Source organism: Rhipicephalus microplus, chromosome X, assembly GCF_043290135.1.
Source record: "Rhipicephalus microplus isolate Deutch F79 chromosome X, USDA_Rmic, whole genome shotgun sequence".
Lineage (NCBI taxonomy): Eukaryota > Metazoa > Arthropoda > Arachnida > Ixodida > Ixodidae > Rhipicephalus > Rhipicephalus microplus.
In genome coordinates, this window is record NC_134710.1 from 310,744,262 (window position 1) to 310,765,370 (window position 21,109).

Here is a 21,109-nt window from a genome sequence, read left to right on the forward strand (position 1 = left end):
AAGTTAAAGGGGTTGATGGAGGCGGAAATGCTGTAAGCCCATGTACTCAGACTTGGGTACAGGTTAAAGCCCCAGTCGGTCGAAATTTCCAGAGCCCTCCACTACGGCGTCTTTCATTATCATATGGTGGTTTTGGGACGTTAAACCCCTCATATCAATCAAAGTTGAAGGGGTAGTGACACCTTTTTTCTGAGGTGTGTTTACATCACCTTACAAATATCCTGTATACAGAGGCTGCTCTGAGCAAACACGAGGCTCAGCAAATGCTGGCAAGATATTTTATTTTGGTACTAAACTCAATTTTCCTGTGGCATACTACCAACATTGACATTAGCTTGATGTCAGGGTACAGTATGAATTCTGGTGACTTCATGCAGCAGTATGGCTAGTTGTGATGATGTAAGGCACCAAACCTTCAAAAATGGCTGCTTGTGCATTACCAACTTATTCAAAATGGCCACTTGTGTATCACCAATGGAGCCACAGTGCAGAGTGGCCATGGGAACGTCACAATATCTTGTGCGAGCACGTGGCGAGAATCTCGTACTGTTTTGTTACGCCGGGGTACAGTAGGAACTGAAACTAGCTTTGAAAAACACACCATACTTGCTTTTTCAGGGTACACTCACACTTAGCAGTAACTTTCTATGCTCTTGAAGGCATAGCCTTTCATTTGAGAAAATAAAACAACCAAAAATTTTCGTGTCAGTAACGTTTTAACTCTTCTCCTAAACTTGCCCTGTGGCTTGCTGTACCGCAAATAGCCTGAGTTTTCTTTCATAGACTGGCCGACTAACTATAAAGACATCAATGTAATTTCCATTTGGCTAAGCACTGAAAGTGGTGGCAAAAAACACTGTTGGGCAATCATAATGCTACGCACCACTGTTCTACATATTTTCTTTGTGTGAAAGTCAACTGTGCCACTGAACCCTATGTGGCTAACCTCGCACAGCAGCTTTTGGTCATACCAGTCTGCCAACTATTGATTAATTCGGGCGTGATTCCTACACGAAAAAGCATTGTAAATGCATGGAGGCATCATGTCTACCACCAACATAAGTGCGAATGTGCTATGTATAGTTGATAATCCTGTCTTTATGAGCATCTCCAACTATTTTACCACCTGTGCCTGTGGTGCAGCGTCGTTGTATTGTGTACTACGCACTTCTAAACTGTGCGTGTGTGTTTTTCTTCTGCTGTGATCTATTATGAGGAGTCGTTATGGCAAGAACATTGTCGAACAATGGCAGCTCAGAGCTTCGAGCAATATCAATATCTGAAAAACACAGACTAACGTGTATTTTTTTTTGTTGAAACTTTCCTCTCATTTCTTCTTTAGATGTCCTCTTTGTCCAGCCGATCTGACAGGACAAGCAGTGGGTCTTCAACATCCAAACTGCCCCCCATCAATCCTGCCTGTAAGTGTACCACTCATTGTGCCATACGTATCACAATGATGAAGAATGTAGCATACCCATCAAAGATGTCTGTACATATCAGCAGGACAAGTAAGAGCAGCTGTGTTTAATCTAGAGGGTTCATCCATTATAAGCTCTAGCTAAAGTTACTGAAGGGAAATCGTGTCCATCCACCATGTGACTAAGAAGCAGTGCATGAATTTTTCTATTTAGATTGCCTTTGTTGAGGCAGCAATTGTCGTCTGCTATTTGTGGGTCTCTTGGTAATGATGCTCGAGAAGAATTGAGTGATCAAAACGCAGTCAAGTCTTGGTGTAGTATATGACATTGACACCTACTTAATTCCATGCCATGGCTACCTAAACAAATATCCACACAAATGATTGTGTATATTTCTAGATCTAATTGGTATTTGGCAGGTAATTGTCATTTGGCAGTTAACCTACGCCCACCATGTGTAGCTAGCCCCGCCGCGGTGGTCTAGTGGCTAAGGTACTCGGCTGCTGACCCGCAGGGCGCGGGTTCAAATCCCGGCTGCGGCAGCTGCATTTCTGATGGAGGCGGAAATGTTGTAGGCCCGTGTACTCAGATTTGGGTGCACGTTAAAGAACCCCAGGTGGTCAAAATTTCCGGAGCCCTCCACTACGGCGTCTCTCATAATCATATAGTGGTTTTGGGACGTTAAACCCCACATATCAATCAATCAATCATCATGTGTAGCTATTGAATTTACATGATTTACTTGGGATGTCTTCGAGACATCATGATGCCAGATTATAGAGGGTCAGTTAGGTCATTACACTAAGCAAAGTTTAGGTAAATATAGGCTAAAAATGAGGCGATCAACGTTTCTTGTGCAAGCTTTACAAAAAAGAAACGACAGCAGCGAAAGACTTGCAAAACAGATCAACGCTAAGTGTGTTTAGTACGTCCGTCTTTCATCGCTGTCTTTAGTTTTTTTTTTGTAACATTTGTGCAAGAAACATTGAATCATGTTTAACCAACTAGCCCATTGTCAAGTTTTTCTTTAAAGCGAAATGCCGGAAGATTCCAAAAGCTGGAAGGATAAATATTCTACCATTTAAATTGGAAAGAACACAGCGCAATAGAAGACAGTGACAAGGAAGGGTGATGCCCATATTTCTGCTTACTTGCAACACTTTATTCATATGACGGAAAGTATGGACTTATATACATATGCTTATACATGAGTCCTGTACCAGAATGATTTTTTTATCAATTCAGAAGCATTGTGCAGGAAAAATTGTGCTAAATAGAAGTTTTCTTTCTGACAAATGCACATAGATTTCTTGGTGCTTTTAAGCTACAAGTGGGTGGTTGCAAACACTTTCCTTTCTTGACCCTTCCACCACTTTGTGAGATTCCACAGAAGTTATTGCAATGCCACATACTTAGAAGTGTGGCAGCTTGGGCTAGTTGGTATGACATGATGATAGTTTTAGCGCGAGAACAAAACTCCTTCTTGTCTCTGTGTCGTCGTTTTGTTCTCGCGCTATAACTATCGTCATGCCACATACATATTTCATCTGATATACAGTCAATCCCAGATTATATCGAATTCAAAGGGGATTGCTAAACATTTCAATGTGTGATAAATCAAAATACAAAATATGCATATCTAAGGCATAAATATAGCATTTCAGGCCCCAAAACAATTGTAGGAAATCGTAATAAGCGCTGTTATGATTCGCTCATGGTATAATAAATAACAAGGTATGAACTTCTGCAAGTTACCGCTCTCTATTTCGCATGAAAATAGTTTGTAAACTTATCGTGCTTCTTGCTCGCCGTCAAGTTACATCCTCAATACCATTGAAGCTTTCCAATAAGTGAATTGAGCTCCTTCAGTCACAACAGCATTGACTGACACAGAATGCCGACGCAAGCTTGAAAGGTTGGTTAGCGGTGACTGAATGTTTACATTTCCATCACACCAGCAACGGCAGCCATGATCTTGACGTCGACGCAGTCAAAAACAAGCTATGTTGTCATCTGCACCAATGAAGTCGTCGCTGTTCGAGATAGTGTTCAAAAACGCTAATAAGTCGCAGAAATTGCTAAAGCATCGAACACCGTTTTCAACGGTCATGACAAACCCAAAGTCGTCATCTGGCACCAAAGCCCGCAAAAAAACTGTTAACGATGGGGCTTTACTTGACTTCGCTCCAAGCACCAGTCATAATTTTTCTCGCTTCTAGCGCGCAATGTTCAGTTCAACTCCCGAATAAGGATTCATCAGGAATGAGACGAGAAATATAGAAGTCCACAACGCTGCCCACAAGCAAGTTCCCACTGTCCGCGTCAGGTCAACATGTTGACAATATCGATGTCACTTGTAGCTTTGTAGTGCAGTCGCTGGGTTAAGCTGCATTGGAATGAAAAGCTAGAAAAAGCGTAGCCTCCCATATGTGCGTCCTAAAACCAAGAACACCCAAAATATGCCACGAGGTTGCACTTCTCGAAGGCCATTTTTTTCAGGCCCACCTGCCATTGTAAGCAAACAAACAAGGAAGGGAATCCGAAAATAGCAACGAGATCGCCGAGTCTCATCGCATTCTCATTTTAGTGTCCTCGTAAGTCGGTCTTCTTGAAAAAAACACTATTCCCGTGCTTTAAAAACTGCAGATGGCGCAACAAACGTACTGATGCACTTGCAAGTGCCGCGCAATGAACCAGATCAACGCAATCGAAGAACACCGCCTTTTCGTCCCCTGTTTGTGAAAAAAGATCGGAACTTGTTAGAATGCGGCCGAAAAGTTTTCCATATTTGCTAAGAAAAATGCATTTTCAAAGCTTTGGCACACAGCAGTGTTCAATATAGTAGATGTTCTGCTGTCCGGGAGTTTGATATTCGTGTGCACCAGTCTCATACTTTTGCATGAGAAATGGAGAAAAAATGGTAAATGAGAAAAGTGGCTTTGAGTGACATACTACTGAGTGCAGTGTTGCTTGTACTGAGCACAGCAGTTAGCTAAAATGATTCTTCACTTTTTTGTGATCGTGGCACATGTTAGTGACATATTTATGTATAGTAGACTCCTGGTAAACTAAACCTGAAAGGCCCAGGAAAGTCTGTTTCGTTTCACAGGAGTTCCATTTACTAAGACACTAACAAGATTACAGAATTCAAGCACAAAACCAATCCTATTAGAGACAGTTGTTCCATTTAAGCAGCAGTTTCGTTTAAGAGGGTTGTTTACTGAGAGTCTACTGTAAGTGCACCCTTCTCCCCATGCTATGAATAAAATGTTGCAAGTCAAAGCTGTGTGCGCATTTCCCTTCCTTGTCCCAGTCTTCTATTGGGTTCCTTACATTGTTTCACTAACATGCCAAAGTGTTTACACAAAGTTGCCAATTGTTATTTTCATGCTGTATCATATTGGAGGTGTGTGTGTGTACAGTAGTAACAAATTTTTCTCGGGTAATTTCAATTGGAAGCTCAGTTTCACATTACTATGAATTGATATAGGGTGAGCGTTAGTCTATATCCAGTCTTTTTGCCATTGCTGTTACTTCGGAGTAGCTGTACGAGGTTCTGGGGACGATCAGAGTAATATCTTCTCCTTGGCTATTTCAGCTCTTCAGTCTATGTATGTAAAAGGACATCGAATCAATGTGTCTGAGCGACCATTGTCCCGAAGTGTGAATAGCTGTTGTCGCAGGCCCAGGGCAGAGAAATGATCTCTACAGGGTCATTTTGGTGAGTCTCCTTGAATCGCATATTTTGGTGCGAACGTTTTTCAGTTTTTGTGTGCCACTGCCACCATGTGATTATGAGGCGTGCTGTAGCATTGGACTCTACAAATTTTGACCACCTGGGGTTCTCCAATGTGGGCATATATCTAAATACATGTGTGTTTACACATTGTGCTCCCATTGGAATATTGTCACAAGTGAGAGAAATCAAAGGTCATGACCTTGCCTTTAGCAACACAACACTGTAGTCGATAAGAAATTGGAATGGGTGTGCTGATCTAGCAATTGCTGCAAACGGCAGGTGTCAAGGGAAAGTTTACTCAAGGCTGCTCATTTAATAAAATTGTGTATTCAGGCATGCGCAGACTTCAGCATTGAGGCATAGCTTACCAAAGATCTCGGTGACAACTATTGAAATCCCGATTCAAGTGTATACCTGTCTGTTTGAACAGTGCCTTAATTTGGCAGATGTTCAAGCTGAATGCGTTTGCTTAATCTCTCCTTTTTTTTTTTACACTTGCCATGCTGATGCAAAATTTTAGCCATAGTGTTTTTTTCTGGTTATTATAAAATGAACTGCTGTCATTACAGTGAGCATGGTTTTTCCAGTCTGTCCAGTGCAAGAAAACTAACGATTTCACGTTTTTAAATCAAGTAAACCTGCTCAAAGTGCACAACACGTCCACTGTGGCTTTGTAGTATTGGCTAACGTTAAGGCCACTGTTGTTGATCAAGTTATGAGAAAGTCCACAGACATGTATGCGAGTGAGCTCAATATGACGATTTCGGAAAGTTCTATACCCAAAAAGATCCCAGAAATGTAGGACTTATATCCCATCTGGAAAAGGTGGTCTAAATTGTATTGCATTCTTTGTTATAGTAAGGGTATTAGATGAAAAAGAGTTTTCATACTACGAGTGCCCATGTGTTGTGTGAAAGTTTGCCTGTTGCCGCTGCTGCACTTTGGGTACATCACTAATTTGTCATAATTTTTTGCATTCCTTTCTGAATTCGAGGGTTCTTTACTTATTGCAGAGGCATAGAATTCCACTCTGGGATTCTTCTAGTTAGTGAACTCTGAAATTAGTGTAAAGGGCTCATTCAATTGTGGTAGCAAGGACACAAAGTCATCAAGAGCTAATAAATGCAGCTGATGCCAACCATGTTGGTCGTTTGCAATCATACAAGCACAGCCTGCAATGGCCGTTTACTAGATTGAAAGCCATGCTGCTCTTAGAACACATTTTGAGCCTGTCATTGTTAGGGAGTATTTAGTTTTGCTCATCATCATCATCAGCCTGACTACGTCCACTGCAGGACAAAGGCCTCTCCCATTTTCCGCCAGTTAACGCGGTCCTGTGCTTGCTGCTGCCAGTTTATACCCGCAAACTTCTTAATCTCACCTGCCCACCTAACCTTCTGTCTCCCCCTAACCCGCTTGCCTTCTCTGGGGATCCAGTTAGTTACCCTTAATGACCAGCGGTTAGCTTGTCTACGCGCTACATGCCCGGCCCATGTCCATTTCCTCTTCTTGATTTCAACTATATTTTTAATCCCTGTTTGTTCCCTAATCCACTCTGCCCTCTTCTTGTCTCTTAAGGCTACAGCTACCATTTTTCTTTCCATTGCTCGCTGCGTCGTCCTCAATTTAAGCTGAACCCTCTTTGTAAGTCTCCAGGTTTCTGCTCCGTAGCTAAGTGCCGGCAAGATACAGCTGTTATATACCTTCCTCTTGAGGGATAGTGGCAATCTACCAGTCATTATTTGAGAGTGCTTGCCAAATGTGCTCCACCTAATTCTTATTCTTCTAGTTACTTCAATCTCGTGGTTCGGCTCCGCGGTTATTACCTGCCCTAAGTATGCATAGTCTTTTACAACTTGAAGTGCACTATTACCTATCTCGAAGCGCTGCTCCCTTCCGAGGTTGTTGTACATTACTTTCGTTTTCTGCAGATTAATTTTAAGACTCACCTTTCTCCTCTCCTTGTCTAACTCCGTAATCATGAGTAGCAATTCGTCCCCTGAGTTACTTAGCAATGCAATGTCATCGGCAAAGCGCAGGTTACTAAGGTACTCTCCATTAACTCTTATCCCTAACTTTTCCCATTCTAGGCCTCTGATAATTTCCTGTAAGCACGCGGTAAATAGCATTGGGGCTTTTGCAAATAGCTTTTGCTCAATTAAAGCTTGATATTTGTATGGCTGAGCCAAGAGTCAGTTATATAAGAGGTTGCAAAGTGTGGCAAACTACATGTTGGTTTCTCAACCCGAAAGTATGCATAGTATGGCATTTAGGATAAATTTTGAACAGTTATTTAATAATAATACATTTTTATTCAATATTTCTAAATATTAGAAGCATACACAAAATATGGCAAATAAGTGCATTATGGCTCAATGAAAGCATTCTTTAATGGTGTACTGCAAGCATTGCTGCAGTCGTCTCGATATAAAGGCTCCTCACTCGTTGCAACCAAACAAGGATGGTAATGTTAGCATTACAGTAGTGCATAGGAAATTGGAACGTAGTGGTTAACATACCTATTTATTATCTTACAGTTGCCTGCTTTTCTTACGCATTACTGTAGAGCCGCAACCACGTTTGTGTAGAGCGTGCGGACAGCCGGTTTTAGCTTTGCGGAGTGAAACCTTGAGGCAGTTTTGGGCTCTGAAGTGGTGCATCAGAAGCATGCGTGGTCTAGTTGTCAGACTGAAAACCTCAAAGCCCGATACTGCCCCAAGGTTTCGCCACGCAGAGTAAAAACCGGCTGCTCGCGTGCTCTACACAGACGTGGTCGCGGCTGTACTTCAAAGTATGCCAGCAGCTTTTGAAATGTGCATTTACTAAAAAAGCTCATTTTCTATATTTGGCATCTTGGAGCACTACTACGCATATATTAATGAGAACTAACCCACAATGATGCCAAGGAAAGTATAGGGATGTTATTAAAAGTAATTGTAATTTATATAGGAAGAAAGAAAAGCGGACAAAAATATAACTTGCCACCGACAGGATCCGAACCTGTGACCTTCAAATTACGCGTCCAATGCCCTATCACTGAGTTAACATCATGGTCATTCCTCCGTCCACTTTTGTTCCTCCGTCCACATCATCGATGCTGCTTCCGTCATTTATTTTAAGTGGGAGACAAACAAAAATTTAACGCTGGCAGGGCAACAGCGATCGAAAGCGAGCTTGCATTATGTATACAAGCGCCACAGCAAAATTCGAAGAGTCGGTGCCGCGACGTCATGCATGGCTACCACCAGGCGGCGCCACTCCAGCTTCTCGGGGCTAACATTTTGATAAGGGTATTGGTCTTAAGGGGTCAACAACTGACCAGGCAAATTCTCTTGTTGAAATGTCTTTATACATTACATTAAAAAGTTAAAATAAGCTTTTTTCTCACAGGCGAAGACATGTACTTTAAGGTTATATTATCATGAATAAATGAAACAGGGATTTTAAACTAGACACAAACACGCACAAGGTTCGAATGTATCTCTTTCTTTGTAGCAGACAAGAGTAGTGTTCTTTATGCCATCTTTCTATAAATTGCTGGGAAATGTTTGGTTTTCACCAATTCATTTTGTTTGTACTGCTAGTTAAACTAGTGTGGGTATTGGCTGTATTGAACGAAAGTTTTGTGTTCTCATGAGATCTCCCTGATCTGCACCTTTTCATTTAAAGTTGACTTGTTTACAGTTGCATCATTTATGATAGTGTACCATGTATGTTTCCTGACCTTCTTTCTCATGCTATTTGATGTTCATATTTCACTTGTATTCTTCAAGATGGGTTTTCAAGTAATTGCTTTGAATAATGTTAAAAAAGTCTAGAGTGGTTCATTTCTTCGGTAGACTCCCATTTATACAAACTCGGAGTGGCTATGGAAGTCTTTTCACGTAATCAGAGGTTTGTCTCAGCAGCAGCCTGCTGCTAAGTGCTGAATCTTTTGTTTCAAGGGCAACCTAAAGTCTGCAATATATAAGCTTACTCAACATTGAACCCAAAATGAAAAAAAAAAAGAAATATCGGAACTTTCTGGATTTTCTTGTTACAAGTATTGTTTTGTCCAGCTTGTGTTCAATTAACTTTTTCTTGATTGCATTGTGCAAACATTTGCACTTTTACGAGAAGTAGACATCTCACCTAAATTACCCAAAAACTTCACATTGCCTTCACATGCAAAAAGCCCTCCCCCCCCCCCCCTCCCCCCATAAAAGAAACAATGGTTCGGTGTATTTGAGACTCTTGTTCATATGTCTGTGCAAATGTCACTGAAGGGTTCAGAAGTTTTACAGTTTCTGTGAGTGGGTGTTATTTTTCTTGTTGGATAAGCATGAAATGAACTCAATATTCGCTTCTTGTTGATGTCCGAAAATTTGTCTTAACTGGGCACACCTTAAAAGGAGTGGTTCATAACGTGAACCTTTTTTTGTGTAGTCATGAGTGGCCCTATACTTACCAAGCATTTTTTTTCCCTTTTCTTTCTTGCAGAGTGGTGTACTTTAGTATTGTGCCAAATCTGTACAAATCTTAAATGGAAGCGGTGTACACTGCAAAACAACTATCTCAAAAAGAAAAAAAAAAGACATCTTTAGCTCACTTTGTTTTGTGAAGGTGAGCTGATTGTACACAGTTTTTTTTTTTTTTTTTTTCAGAGTGTCATTGTGCATGTTCATTCTGCTGAAATTGCAGGAAGGAGCATGTTAGTGCTGCAAAGCCTTCGTGGTCCTGGCTGTTCTTTCCTTCTCCTTAGTGTCTTTGGAATCTCCTCCCATACGCAGGGTGGCAAACCGGCTGCCTATAGACTGGTTAACCTCCCTGCCGTTCTTTTCTTTCTATTTTCCTCTTCTTGCTAGTCATGTTTGAAGCTTTGCTCTCTATGGAAGTGTGAAGATTTTGTAATTCTTCTAAGAGTAGCAGCATGGTTAATTGTACTTGCAATAATGAATGATTCTATTTAGATTGTGTACACTACACTCTTGTCTTGCTCCTTTTTTTGCTGTTGGTGGTGTACGGCTCGTTAATACATGGCTTTTGCATGAAATCTAAATAAATTATGGTTCTGATGGTCTCATCTTACTTGTAACTGTACTGCATGTAATTTTTTTTATTACTGCAATTCATTTAGTTTATTCCTGTGTGAGTACTTATTTCAATGATCACTGCTTCTGTTTGGACCCAATGAAATGCAATTGCAGGTGATGGAATTAAAATCACTGAAAATGCATAGTCTTCTTTTTTTTATGAAGTACCTTGACATTATCTTACAGTGTTGCTTTTGTTGACGATGCTAATGTTGTTTCATTTGTAATCTTACTCACTTCGATACAAAGTGCCAGAGAGAGAGAAATGATACAAAGTGCCAGAAAGAGAGAAATGTCTCCCCCATTGGCATTTGTGACAAATATGATTACTGTTTTTCACTGAGTTGATTAATAGGCTGGGAGGTAGAGTTGAGTTGGCCATTACAGCACATTACATTTAATCACGTGTTTTTATGGGATTTATTGTTGATACCTCAATAAGTGTGCTACATTTAAAATAATCACTGACAACCAGAGTTCCCCAAGCAAACCCGTTGCCTTGTAGTGATGATATTAGTCTACATCACTCAGTTCTGTATGTTTTGCTATTAAAGCCTGTCAAAGCATGGCGTTACTTTGTTGCTTTCAAATATCCTGTATTGTTATCGTCTCGCCTCGACAGCTCAGTAACAATTTTGCGAAAGTAAACTATTTGAGATTTTTTTTTCCCACCTGATCCGGCAGCATCTGATAATTTGGGAATAAATAGTTCGCCTTCCGTCTCACGGTATTGGAGAAGGTAAGCAGGCAGAAATATTTTGTGCGCCGTGCGAAAGTCTGTCTTTATAGGACTGATTTTCAAGTATAAGAGAACGACCGTATTGAAACTAAGCAATAATAAAAACAAAGTTAATGCCGCAAAAAAAAAAAAAAAGCGCGGGGAGGCGCAAAGAACTCGCGCGCGCTCTTGGCGCGCCCGGCGGCGCCATGCGCCCCCTGACGTCATTGCGACGTAGTCGAGAATCGGTGCGTGCGCAGTCACCACGCTCGCAAGCATGGCGGACCGTCGAGAGGCATTGTGTGATTCCCCTGCTTACAAGCGTCCTAGGCTGGAAAACGACAGCAATTTGCTCGGATTGAGTATACCAAACGACGTAGTAATGCCCCCGAAAGAGTTTAAGCGGCAGAGGTTTCCGCCGGACGCACCAAACGGTAAGATTGACCCTTCAAAACCAGCGCTTCCTTGTCCCGATAGGCTTCGAGGGCTGCGCTCAAGCGCACCAGTGCCTTGCCCGCTTGGCATACGCTCATTGGACGAGCTGGGAGCGCTAGGCCTAACCGAATGCTGCCCTCCTGGCCGGAGAGGAATGGCCGATCGCGGTCGTGCTAAGACTGCCTGCTTGCGGCCGCCGCCGGGCGCTTGAGCTCGGTAGTGTGAATTAACCCTTAGTTGGGTCGAATTTTTTCGTCTTACCTCAATTTTTTTCGCTCTTGGCGTGATAGAAGCCACAATTTTTGGTGTACTGTCACGTTGGTTTGTTTACATCGTTCGCCGCCGTGGTTTCATCAGCTGATGACAGTAAATTGGTCAGACCCGTGGTGTTTTACTTACAAGTCGATTCGCTTTACCGCATTAAATTTTTTTTCTCGCCTTAATTTTTCTTCTTTTTTGTTTTTAGTTTCTCGGCGCCCGGAAAGTGGCGCTCTATTTTTTTTCTGCGGTTGATTCCAGAGGCATAACGGTACTTGCGCGTAATCGTGCTAGCGCGCGCGCAAGTGTCGCACGGGGGGGCGGGGGTAGACAATCGCTGTTGCATTTATTAATAATTTTTTAAACGTCTTGCGCTTGCAGAGGTAACATCGTCAAGCGATGCAAATTCAGACATGTGCAACGGGGATTCCGGTTTTCACGAACTAACCTCCTCAACCGGCAGCGATCTCACCAACACTGATGGAGTGTGCTCGGATAATGACAACCTTGTGACAGGTGAGCGGCGGCATGCGCAAATTGCGCCTTCGTGCTCGCCCTAAAGGAGTGCTGGACCACTTGTAATCATTTGTTGCCCGCGTAAATGTTTTGCCTTGGTGTTTGATAAGAACTTTGAATTTTGCACTAGCCTCAACGTCTCCGTCGTCGGGCTGCGGTGTATTTTCTGTGCTCAACCGGCCGCACTTGTGCTCTTTGGCGCTTCGGAAAACTGTTGTTTCGCTCGGATTGATAATTGTAATTATCTGTCCGCGGATAATGATTTGTCGACTCACATATTTGTAGACCGGCACGTATCGCATATACGTTTCCTTAATACATTTAGCAGGCAAATTCACGTCGTTTGAAATGGACTTTCCAGTTTGTTTTTCCGGTACGTATGCATACATAGTTTACTCCTGAAACCGCTAGTTTCAGTATATTGTTTATTTCGTGCCAGCACACATGTGCAATGCTTTCGTCCGAATATTCTTTGTCATTACACAAATTCAAAAAATAAAAATCGCTACTGTTGTGTTTGTTGGAACGATTCTTCGATACAGTAATGTATTTAATATTAGATATAATTTGTGGAACGCTTATATTTGATTCCTTTTTTATGCAATGCAAAGTAAATTTCTTTTTGTCATAGCCCCTGTTGTCTTGGTAAAGGTATTTGGGGTTTTCGGGGCATCTTAAAACTCGTGAAGTTTTAAGCGACCACCTAAGCATGCTGTGTTTGCATATGTGAACACGTCTGCCTTTTCAGTTGTTGTGAATGATTAAAAAAGTCCATCTAGTTGAAATTTTCATGTGCGAGCATTTTCTTCGGCATGTTAATTTTATCATATGAATTTCATTAAATTAAGTGCAGGTTCTTACTTTCTTTAAACTTGAAATCATCACCTGCTTTTTTGGGTTTTTGTTCACTTCGTATTGAAGCCCAGATTGTTGCTGGGTGCACAGTAATGGTAACATTGTTATTAGCTTGGCCGCTTCAAGTGTGTTTCAGAATCCTTTGATGTAATTGTCTCTGCAATTTAGCCAAGTGTTGTCCACAAAATTTGTCTTCTCATCTGACCTCGGTGAATGAAAGCAAACTTTGTGTGGCCTGTGTATTTCACGTCATAAAAAAGTTAAGCTATGCTGAAGCAGCTAGTACTGGAACATCTATCTCGGTAATTTGCTCAACATGCAGAAGTGTAAGCTCTGTGACCAGCAGCTGTATAATGTGAGGTCAGAAAATAATTCTTGTTTGCAGCTGCTCATGAAGATGCAGCTGCAGGTGTGCAGTTTGTTGGTCTGTTGGTTGCCATGAAGTGGAAGAGCTGTAGTGTAATTAAACGTTACTCTGGCCTGTTGTGTGCCGCAGCAAAGCTGATTGCTGTGATGGCACTGCGCAGCTGCGTTGGTAGCACTGTGGGGGTTCCGAGAAACTGGTATTTGTCTATGAAAATATTCACGGTTTTTTACTGTTGAAGTACAATTGTGGCTAAAATTTTCTGGCCATAGTGAAATGCTTTGTGTAACTAGATCTGGTTGTGCTTTGAAAAAACTTTTTAGTGGGCATACCTTGAGCATTGCCTGAAACATTGAAATGTAACATTGTCTCCTGTCAAAAACCTTGACAATCTCAGCTTGCCAAGAACAATCCACCTTATAATATTTTTTTATGCTGCCATCTGCTGTTTTAATAGGGGCCAGGACAACTGGTATTGCCCGAGCGAAGGCCTCTGAGATCGAGTCAATCCATGGCTTTTCTGCTAGGGGAAGGGCAGATTGTCACTTTTGGGCTTGCAAATGCAGCTCTTGGGTATTTTGCCAAATTATGAATTATTTGTGGCCTGCCGAGTATGTCGAATACTGTCCCTTTTTTTGCAACATACGTGATATTAGATATATCATTCCTTCCTTCTCCTGAGTGAGCATATTCTGTGTTAGGTGACAGGAGTTACTCCATGAGTTGGAGCCCCTGCATATGACACATTGTATACAGGGACTCAACTTGCGAGCCCAAGTATCGATTTAGGGAGATTGTTGCATAGTTTTAATCAATGTGGTATCTGCAAAGGCAATACACTCTTCCTACCCATCGAGTAATAATAATCGAAATTACTTGGCCCTTATGCTCTTTAAGTGAAGATGACAATGATTCAAGTCGAAAGCTTCATGTTGTGACCATTATCATATCCTAGTTGTGCGGAGATGCTTCATCGTTTAGTTGTAATTCGAAACAGTACTCTCTGATACCCAAACTTGCATTCCTTTATTAAAGTCCAAGGAGAGAAGTTCAGGTCCCTTACTGTGGTATATAAACGTTTATTGCTGTACAAAATTTGTAGGCCCCCCTTTTTTTTTATGAATGCAATGACCCAAGGAAGTGGTGGATGATGCTCGACCTGATTGCTTTATTCACACGATTGAAGCCGTTCGTTTATGTTGGGAGAGAGAGAACAAAAGAAAAGAAACATTACAGTATTTCTTTTATGCAAAGGAGCTGTTAAGTGAAGCTAAATCACTGAAAATTGTCTCTACTGATGGCGAGTGGGAGGAGCCGTTGTGTGAAGAGCCTACATAAGTTTGATGCCAGGACTGGCGAATTACAGCAAGACTGCACAAACTCTTGAAGCAGGGAAACGATTGTTTTCTTTAGAAGTGTTGACAAGATGAAAAGAAACACTACCAACAAGTTGCGCAAATTCTGATAAAATCATTGGCATTGTAGGGTATGTGGGCTTTAAAGGAGTATACTCATTAATAGAGGCCGGATTTTTGGGCACTAAAAAAGTGTGTTTTAGGTGCCAAAGACGGGCAGGTAAAACACTGTTTTAGGCCTTCAAAATCATAATTATAGCACAATAAATTCGATAGTCTTCCTTGGGGACCTTCGACTAAAAAAATTTTGGTCTGTCTGTCTGTACATTTGTCTGTTTGTCCACTCTTAACTGCACCGGGTACTTGAAAAGGTCGACCACATCCGCAGCGCCCACCAGTGTTGCTCAAGGTTTAGCGTTCATACTTAGGCAATTCTCAATTGATAAGCAATTATTGCACAAGTCTGGGGCACCGTAACGACACATATGTATTCTGCATGTGCATATTGCCGCATTCAACCTGCACAGAAGAAAAGGCATACATAAGTAATTTTCAGGACCGTAGCGCTTATCACGCTGCGCTTACCATGCAACGCTTGCATGAAAAGGTGAGTGTTTCCAACACTTTGCTAAGACGCGGTGGCACCTACCCGTCGCCTTGCGTTCTACACCTTATCACCTCCGAGACGGGCACGCACACCCGTTTCAGAGTTGTGTGCTTCGTGTGACGTGACTTGATGCGCTCATTCACCTCCGCTGCACGTTCGAGGCACTCTAACGCAGCGCCTCCAAAATACCATTCTCGGATTTCTTGCGCAGAACATCAAATAAATTGTTCGCTCTCTCCATGCGCAAGACTATCGTCTTTCAGCGACATTTGCAGATTACATGCAGATATGGGGCCATATTTCTGCAAAAATTGAAATAACCCAAAACAACAACGTCGCGGACTTGTATCTACGGCACACACCCTCCCCGGTGGTCTAGTGGCTAAGGTACTTGGCTGCTGACCCGCAGGTCGCGGGATCGAATCCCGGCTGAGGCGGCTGCATTTCCGATGGAGGCGGAAATGTTGTAGGCCCGTGTGCTCAGATTTGGGTGCACGTTAAGGAGCCCCAGATGGTCGAAATTTCTGAAGCCCTCCACTACGGCGTCTCTCATAATGGTATAGTGGTTTTAGGTCGTTAAACCCCACATATCAATAATGTATCTACAGGAAGAAGCAAAAAAAAAAATGATACTGTTCAAGATAGCAGGAAGGTATTAATGATTGAACATACGCATGCATTTCCTGTACAATTTGCAGTATGTGGTCTTTTGTTTTATTGTCTAGCACTGTGCGTCAAGTGTCCACCATTCAATTGAAACTCTCCTGGGTCTATTTTGTTTCGTTGTGGCTGGGAAGGCCAGTGCAGGAGCAAATAACCAGGCCACCGATACCCCAGAAGAGAGAGATGATAGGTCTAATTGCGTTCGACCAATTTCTCCCCTATTGGTGAACTCCTTTAAGGACCCCTTACTAGGTTGGGGCATTTCGAGCTAACAAGCGTAATGGTGCACTGGGCACTCCAGATTATTCCTGTTAAGATTTGCAAAGTTCATGTCGTGGAAAAACGCTCAATTTTTAAGAATGCCACTTGCCTTTCTCGCGGGTGTGCGCCCCAAGATCTAGGGAGCGACATACAGCAAGGAATGGTCCTGTCTTTATGTCGCTCCTTTATGTTGACATTGGTGGGCTGACATTGCATACCATAAGCTCTTCATCAGAACTTTGTTAAATGCTAGCTATATGTAGAAAAACAGACGAAAAATGTCCCGCTTCCTGATTATATCCTGCATTTTAAGCCGTACCTCATTAAGAGCGTTGCATGTGACAGTTACTATACTTGGCATGTACAATTTATGTATTCTGTTGTGTAGCATGAATGAGGAGTACTTTGGTTTGGGCTAGTTGCTTCATATCATTTGGAAAGGGAAGTGCAAAGACAAAGGGAAAAGAAAGACAGCGCTCTTTATCTCTATGTCTTTCTTTTCCCTGTGTCTTTGCACTGCCCTTTAAAAATCAGTATATTGAGTGAAAGCTGCGAAAAATAATAAAAAATGCAAGCGGAATGTCAGCTTCTTATTATTTTTGGTTTAGGGGGGGGGGGGGTAGCTTTGAGTTGCTATTCACTAATCGGCCCTCGTTTTGCGTTCGCCTCGGTGGGCCATTCGCTATAGGGTGCTCCTCTACTGATCCTAATGCCGTGCGTTCGATTGTGGCCTTGGCGGTCACATCTAAATTGAGGTGAAAAAGTAGATGCCTGTGTACTGCGCGTTGTCAGTGCACGTTAAAGATGGTCAAAATTTGCAGCGGCCTCCACTACAGCATCCCTCACATTCATATCGTGCTTTTTTTTACGTGAGACCGCACTACCACTGCTACTACTACGATATACACTTTGTGCAATACCTATAGGGGCGCCTTGAAAGGCGTGCGCAGCGCCACTTGTGGTGTGGTGGGCGCGCAACATTGAGAATCGTAGCAGACAGAAGCGCCTAATTGCTTTGATAGCTGTGGCAGCACAAACGTCCGTGGCTGGCGGGTTAGTGCGTGCTTCGAGCAAAATTTAAAGATATTGCAATCTTCCGCGATGCCACCATGAATAAATGATAATTCTCATGAAATTGGCCACGTTTTTTGTGTTAGTGAGCGCTTTGCTGCCCGTCGCCAGGAATGACGGCTAAACAGGTGTGTGTAATCCATGAGGCTTGCTGCATAACTATCGCAGCAAGCTGTTCTTCTTTTGAACTTAGATTATTATCGGTGCTTGCCCCCTACCCTCGTACTTGCAAAATACTCAAGAGCGTTTAAAAAAATCGATGACTCCACGGCCACTCGCTGTGGAAACTGGCGTGCTCGTTGGTTGTGGCGTCATGCCTCGGCAATTTTCAGCCACCGAGTCTCGCGAAGTGCTTTGCTTGAAATTGTCGTGGCATCATCGTCGCTCATCATGATCATAGTCTTTACCACACCGCTCGCGCAGCTCATGCTAAGAGCTTGAGGCGCGGGCGAGAAAGAGAACGCGAGGAGGTTTAGTCCAGAGACGACGGCACTGTCACTTCGGCCACCGTCACGTGTCTCTCATTCACTATAACCTCTTGCGTTGTTAGGTAGCTTTCCGAAACAAACACAGACATTCACATCCGTCCCTACAGCATTTGCAAAGCATCGTTTCTTACCATGTTCTGCTATACTCTACGCCCTGCATCATTTCTTCCTAGCGTGCAGATTGTTTAGCAGTCAAAGAAAAGGGCTTTTGAATGAACCAAATTTGAAATATGGGATTCAATTCATTACTTCCGGCGGTTATTTTTTTATTTTTTTTTTTTTTTGAGTTACAGCACTTGGTTTTGACACAGGAGCATTTGGGATGCCATATGCGATTTGCTACGTGAGACGAAATGAATTGAATTGTAAGGTTGACATTATGTAAGGGAAACTTATTCTTCAACTATATTACACTTTTTTCGTGAATTAAGCAAATTAGTTATTTAGAAAATGATCTATTGCTAAAGATTTTGAGATTTATAAACAAAATCATTTATATAACAAGGCACCGCCCATTTCATGGCTGATTCCCCATGGTGCCTTGCGCCAGTTTAATAAGGACCAACCAACCAACTGACGTACTAGCTTGATCTTATCGAGTGCGCATACGCTGCTGGGTGGCTACTTGTGTTTACGGTAAAATGCTACGTAACTCAGTTTGCCCCTAATTGATGCACCCATAAACTCGGGAGAGCACTTATTGACCTCGCATTGCATTTCTCAAAACTGCGAACGGTACATGGCAATGTAGTAATTATTAAGGTCCAATATAACGTCCCATCAGCGTTGATCTGAAATAAAATTTCTTGCACGCATTTCTTTTCTCACCAGCTCTATGGCAGCAAGAACACCACGCAAGATCATCGCACCTGCAGAGTGTCTCAGACCAATTCAAGCACGCATCAGCAGAATGCGAAACGACAGAGAAAATGAGAACTAAACACTTTTTACGTCCCACAGCCGTGATACACTTATTTTGCTGCCTAATAAAGCAGGGACAAGTCGAGAAACTCTCAAACTTCCTTCCCGCAGGGCACGGCGTGTACCTGTTGGTACAATCGACTACGCAGCAGTTCATGATTAAGATAAACTAACTGCTAGCGAACGTTAGCGGAATGTTTCGTTCTGCTCGGTCTCTCAACGTTTGTCTTCTCTGACGGTCGCGCGGTGGCACACCAGTCTTGTGCACGGAGTCTATACTACTACTACCACTACTACTACCCCATTTCGCTTGCGTTCGTCTTCTCATCGTTCCTGCATTGTGCCTTCGCCAATCCTGGCAACGCTTAGCTTGTGTTTGGTGCGTCATCTCTGAATGCATTCTCAGTGGAGTGACGTGGTGTATCGCAGTCACAATACATGATCCTTGCCAGCTTCTCCTAAAGTACACACACTGGCGGATCTATCCCACAGAAGCGGGTAATACACAACAGAGAAAGCTGAAACGACACAACATTGATGGCGTACGTATACAAATAGGCTGGGGCATGTCATGCGCGCGTGACCGTGCTTGCGTATGTTCTCGTTGTGTATGCGTCATGTGATTTTTCAGCCCTGATACCGAAGACATCGGGGAAGGATTGAGGCTCTCGATGGCTACATGGGACGAGAGGCAAGGGATTCAACTTCGCATCATGCTTTGGTGGCTCGTAGCGAACCAATTTGAAAAATTACCGTGGTAGAATGCTTTTCATTAGGCACGCAAGAAGATCTAGTGTCTAACTACAACTTATTATGTCACCTAGAGAGAAACGCTGAAAAAGTAAATTACAGACAAAACAAAAGCTGCGTGCATATCACACTTTTCACCCGAAGACGCTGCTGCAGATGGTTTACAATGTCAAAGAAAACGCGCCTTCATTGGCACAACACGCTGTGTTCTCTTTATAAGCCATTTCATTCTGTCGGGAAAATAACAAAAAAATGAATTAATAGAAATATTATATTTGATACGACATTATAAAATCTTAATTACCATTGCACAAAGAGGACTGTCTAGGTACATTCATTTTCAAATGCGAGTTTTACCATGAAAATGCTTGACATAGGAGCTTTAACCGCAGTTAATTCAATGCAATGATGGTAATTCCTATCCTATTTCATTTTTCAGATTGTTACAGCTATCATTTTTGAGTAATGGCTTAGGACAAACCTTGAAGCCCTGTTCTATGTATTTTTTCATGTTTGTCACTTAAAGGCATATGACTAGGGATCTCGTACAGAACAAGCATATTCAAGGATATGGAGAATGTATGCTAAATACACCGTTGATCGTAAACATGCCGGCACCTGTCTCAGGCTTCGCCGTATAAAGTATAACGATTTGGCGAACTTCGCTACCACTGAATCAACAAGAGCATTACATGAGTGGCCCTTCATGGTTTTTCATTCGTTCTCCAGCTACCCGCGACTGCCCAGAAAAACCTGCTCTTCTTTTCCCACCGCAACACTAAGTTTTCAGGGTGGTTCTTTGGTTCCTTCAGGGCGCTGGACAGCTGCCTGTAGAAGGTGGTCACCGTGTCCTTGGCCATAGACATCACTTTTATTTTCTTACCCCATCTTTAATTCTTCCTCCTCCTACCCCTGCAGATGCTGAGACGTGCTTTCACTTAGGGCTGCAGAAATGGCATCTTTTTCACTCCTTATGCTCCTCCTCCAATCGCTCGCAGCATGTCAGCTTTGTCTTCATTGAACTTTATAGTGTTTGTAAATATCAATGTTGCCTTTTTTACACGAATAACGGCTTCACACCATGCTTGAAAACAAAATTTGGGCTTGACTAGCGCTCATATGTGGGCTCATTAGGAAAATAGACGTTTATAGGCACTTATAGGCATTTAGGCACGAACACCCAATATAGGCATTTATAGGCACTATAATAACACCATAAGAGCCCTTCTTAACCTCTAATTCATGTTCATAAATCAAAGTGACCCAATAGGAACACAAGGAACAAATTTGCATATGCCTATAATCCAGTCTTTACTCATTAGACTTACATGTATGCGCTTGTTTTTGAAAGATTGTGCTGCTAGATGTTACCAGGCCCGTTGAGCTTTGCTAATTTCCATAAGAAAAACTGATTTGGTCTTGCATTTATTGACATTTCCTGCGTTGCTACCTATTTTTGACTTCGTCTGTGTTATTTGCTTCTCTTATATCTCCATTTCCTCTATATTCACTCTGTTCAAAGGATGGGGCCTCTCTAGGTGGCAATCGACAGTCGGCTTTCTCCCTATTTTCTGTGTCTTTGTGTATTTGTGTATACACATGAAATAATAATAAT

At 42.3% G+C, this 21,109-nt stretch overlaps 2 protein-coding genes across 7 annotated transcripts in view; both read left to right on the forward strand.

Moving 5' to 3' along the window:
- LOC119161318 (uncharacterized) overlaps window positions 1–10,822 on the forward strand; it is a 47,077-nt gene extending 36,255 nt beyond the window's left edge. Inside the window, exons 10-12 of one of the 2 annotated variants that reach the window (XM_075879496.1) lie at window positions 1,343–1,421; window positions 5,020–5,142; window positions 9,804–10,822. In XM_075879496.1, the coding sequence (XP_075735611.1) occupies window positions 1,343–1,421; window positions 5,020–5,123 (183 nt within the window). In that variant the 3' untranslated portion in view covers window positions 5,124–5,142; window positions 9,804–10,822. The remainder of the gene's footprint in view (window positions 1–1,342; window positions 1,422–5,019; window positions 5,143–9,803) is intronic. The other variant, XM_075879498.1, reaches the window with a different exon arrangement.
- Window positions 9,640–21,109, forward strand: part of Sirt1 (Sirtuin 1) — a 60,456-nt gene continuing 48,986 nt past the window's right edge. For 2 of the 5 annotated variants that reach the window (XM_037413726.2, XM_037413727.2), the window contains exons 1-2: window positions 9,640–9,762; window positions 12,025–12,159. In XM_037413726.2, coding sequence (XP_037269623.1) covers window positions 12,057–12,159 — 103 coding nt within the window. In that variant the 5' untranslated portion in view covers window positions 9,640–9,762; window positions 12,025–12,056. Of the gene's footprint in view, window positions 9,763–11,151; window positions 11,385–12,024; window positions 12,160–21,109 lie in introns of those variants that run through there. The other 3 variants (XM_037413724.2, XM_037413723.2, XM_037413725.2) reach the window with 3 other exon arrangements.